The 2,201-nt window shown below is 49.9% G+C and overlaps 1 protein-coding gene across 1 annotated transcript; it reads right to left on the reverse strand.

Annotated features, from left to right (window-relative positions):
* Positions 1-864: 864 nt before the first annotated feature.
* On the reverse strand, positions 865-1,961 carry LOC109863197. The gene is made up of 2 exons (XM_020443416.1): positions 1,146-1,961; positions 865-1,049 (listed from the first exon to the last, which is right to left on the reverse strand). Exons 1-2 carry the CDS (start codon positions 1,833-1,835, stop codon positions 1,023-1,025), a joined length of 717 nt encoding a protein of 238 aa, XP_020299005.1. The 5' UTR covers positions 1,836-1,961; the 3' UTR covers positions 865-1,022.
* Positions 1,962-2,201: the final 240 nt, after the last annotated feature.

Here is a 2,201-nt window from a genome sequence, read left to right on the forward strand (position 1 = left end):
TGTAGGTCACGGAGCATAGAAAGAAGCTTTCGGGGGTTGACGTTATCGAACGCTCCCTCAACATCTAAGAAGACAGCACCTGTAACCTTACGAGAGTTGTTAGCTACCTTTACATGTGATATCAGAGTAGAGAGGTTGTCGGTACACGACATACCTCGTCTAAACCCGAACTGGTGTGGGGACATAATATTACTATTTTCTGCCCATCACTCCAGTCTCTTGCACATTACCTTTTCTAGTATCTTCTGGAAGTTGTTAGCTAACGATATGGGTCTATAGGAGCCACTACGACCTGGCTTTGGGACAAAAACCACNAAGTACTGTCTCCATTGAACCGGAAACGTCCCCGCAGCATACATCCAGTTTAACAAATCNAGAACATACCGGTGGAGTTCCACAGGGATTTGGGAGATGATCAGGTTGGATATAAGGTCCGGTCCAGGGGCTGAACGATGCTTTAAGGCCCTGACCACTGTACGATACTCCTCCCACGAGACGGGAGCTTCCATAAACAAGTTACTAGACAGTGGCTCCCGAGGAACGTGATCGCCGTCATCCCCACCACCGAGAGGGGGTGTAGGGTTCAACGGGGCAACTTTGTCAAAGGCCTGACGGAACCCTTCCTTATCAAGACAGTTCCTACCACCAGACCACCTAGAACTGCTACGTGCGCCAGAGAAAGCCCTAACTGTTTGCCACACCGAGCCTAAATCAGAATTAGCGTGCAAAGACTCACAAAATTTACGATAGGCTTCCCTTTTCTTTTTCCTAAGAAACCTTGCGACCTCTTTAGAGACCCTGATATAGTTTTCTTGGTTACTCACGCAAGGGTGGGCCCGGAAAACTGAGAAAGCTTCTCTCTTTCTAGAGAACTCTGCCGAACACGTGGCGTCCCACCAAGGGGAAGGAGGTTTCCTGGAGGCGCCCAGTTTATCTATTCTGACAGCCCCGGCCCGGAGCAATGCATCATCGATCACGCTAACCAAACCAGCGTATGCTGCGCTAACGTCCAAGTTACCCGCCTAGGAGGGGCGGGGGAGGAGCTCCGCCTGTTGAGCACAACTAGACTTAAACTTCCTCCAGTCGACCCTCCCCACCGAGTAGTAAGGGCGGCACGCGGTGCGACCCACACAAAAATCTCTTACGACTGTGACCACCGGGAAGTGATCACTCCCGTAGTTGCTCTCACACACCCTCCACGAACACTGAGTGGCCAGGCTCTGCGAGACTATGGTTAAGTCCAGAGAAGAGCTACTGGACAGATCGNCGGAACTCCAGGTATGGCTGCCGTCATTAAGAACCATGTACTGAGAGCTGAGAACTGCCTTTTCAATGCCTTTCCCCTCCGAATTAGAATAGGGTGGAGAGTGGCACCACAACGGGCTCTTTCCGTTGAAATCTCCACAGATGATTGACGGTTGAAACTGAGAGCACGTCTGAAAAAAGGAGTGCCAGAACTGTGACTTCGTGTAACTCGACGAGACCCGAGGGGGGCTATACACCGAGAAGACGTACAGGTACTTACTGTTAGGAAGGAGGAGTTGGAGAGCTACAAGCTCTACCGAGTTTTGGAGACAAAGTCTCAAGAGGTCAGGTACATCGAGCACCTGGTACTTAATGTGCTTGGCAACAGCGAGGGCGACGCCGCCACCNCTGCGGTTGCGATCTCTTGACACGATTTCATGACTAGGAAAAGTAACTATTGACTTACTGTCCAGGAACGTTTCACAGAAAGCAGCTACCTCGGCTTCAGTGTCTTGAAGCAGAACCCTAGCTGCATCCATGTTACGCACCAGTGAACGACAATTCCACTGCACCAGGGTAATGTTTTTCATATCAGAGCTCTGTACTGTACAAACTATACCTTGGAGGCTTGCTGAACACTAGTTTTACGATTGCTGAACAACGATANTATTTCTGTTGCAAGGTTACGTACATCGTTTGTGCTGAGGATTGCAAGGTTAGGTTGTGACCGGACGGGACTGTGTTTCGTGTACTGACTTTCGGTCGCCACCTACTTTAACCAACCAAGTAGGAAGGATATGACTTTCTAGTCTGTTTTAGGAACGGACTCACCAGACAAACTAGATCCGATTTTGTCACCCTCGTNTCTGGAATTCCTCAAGCTTCGGATCCCTTGTGATGAGCGCTGACCACGGATCGCTGGTACTAATTTTGTCCTCCCAAAACGATGTAGTGGA

Source organism: Pseudomyrmex gracilis, unplaced genomic scaffold, assembly GCF_002006095.1.
Source record: "Pseudomyrmex gracilis isolate BER0280 unplaced genomic scaffold, ASM200609v1 scaffold_3523, whole genome shotgun sequence".
In the NCBI taxonomy this organism is placed as follows: domain Eukaryota; kingdom Metazoa; phylum Arthropoda; class Insecta; order Hymenoptera; family Formicidae; genus Pseudomyrmex; species Pseudomyrmex gracilis.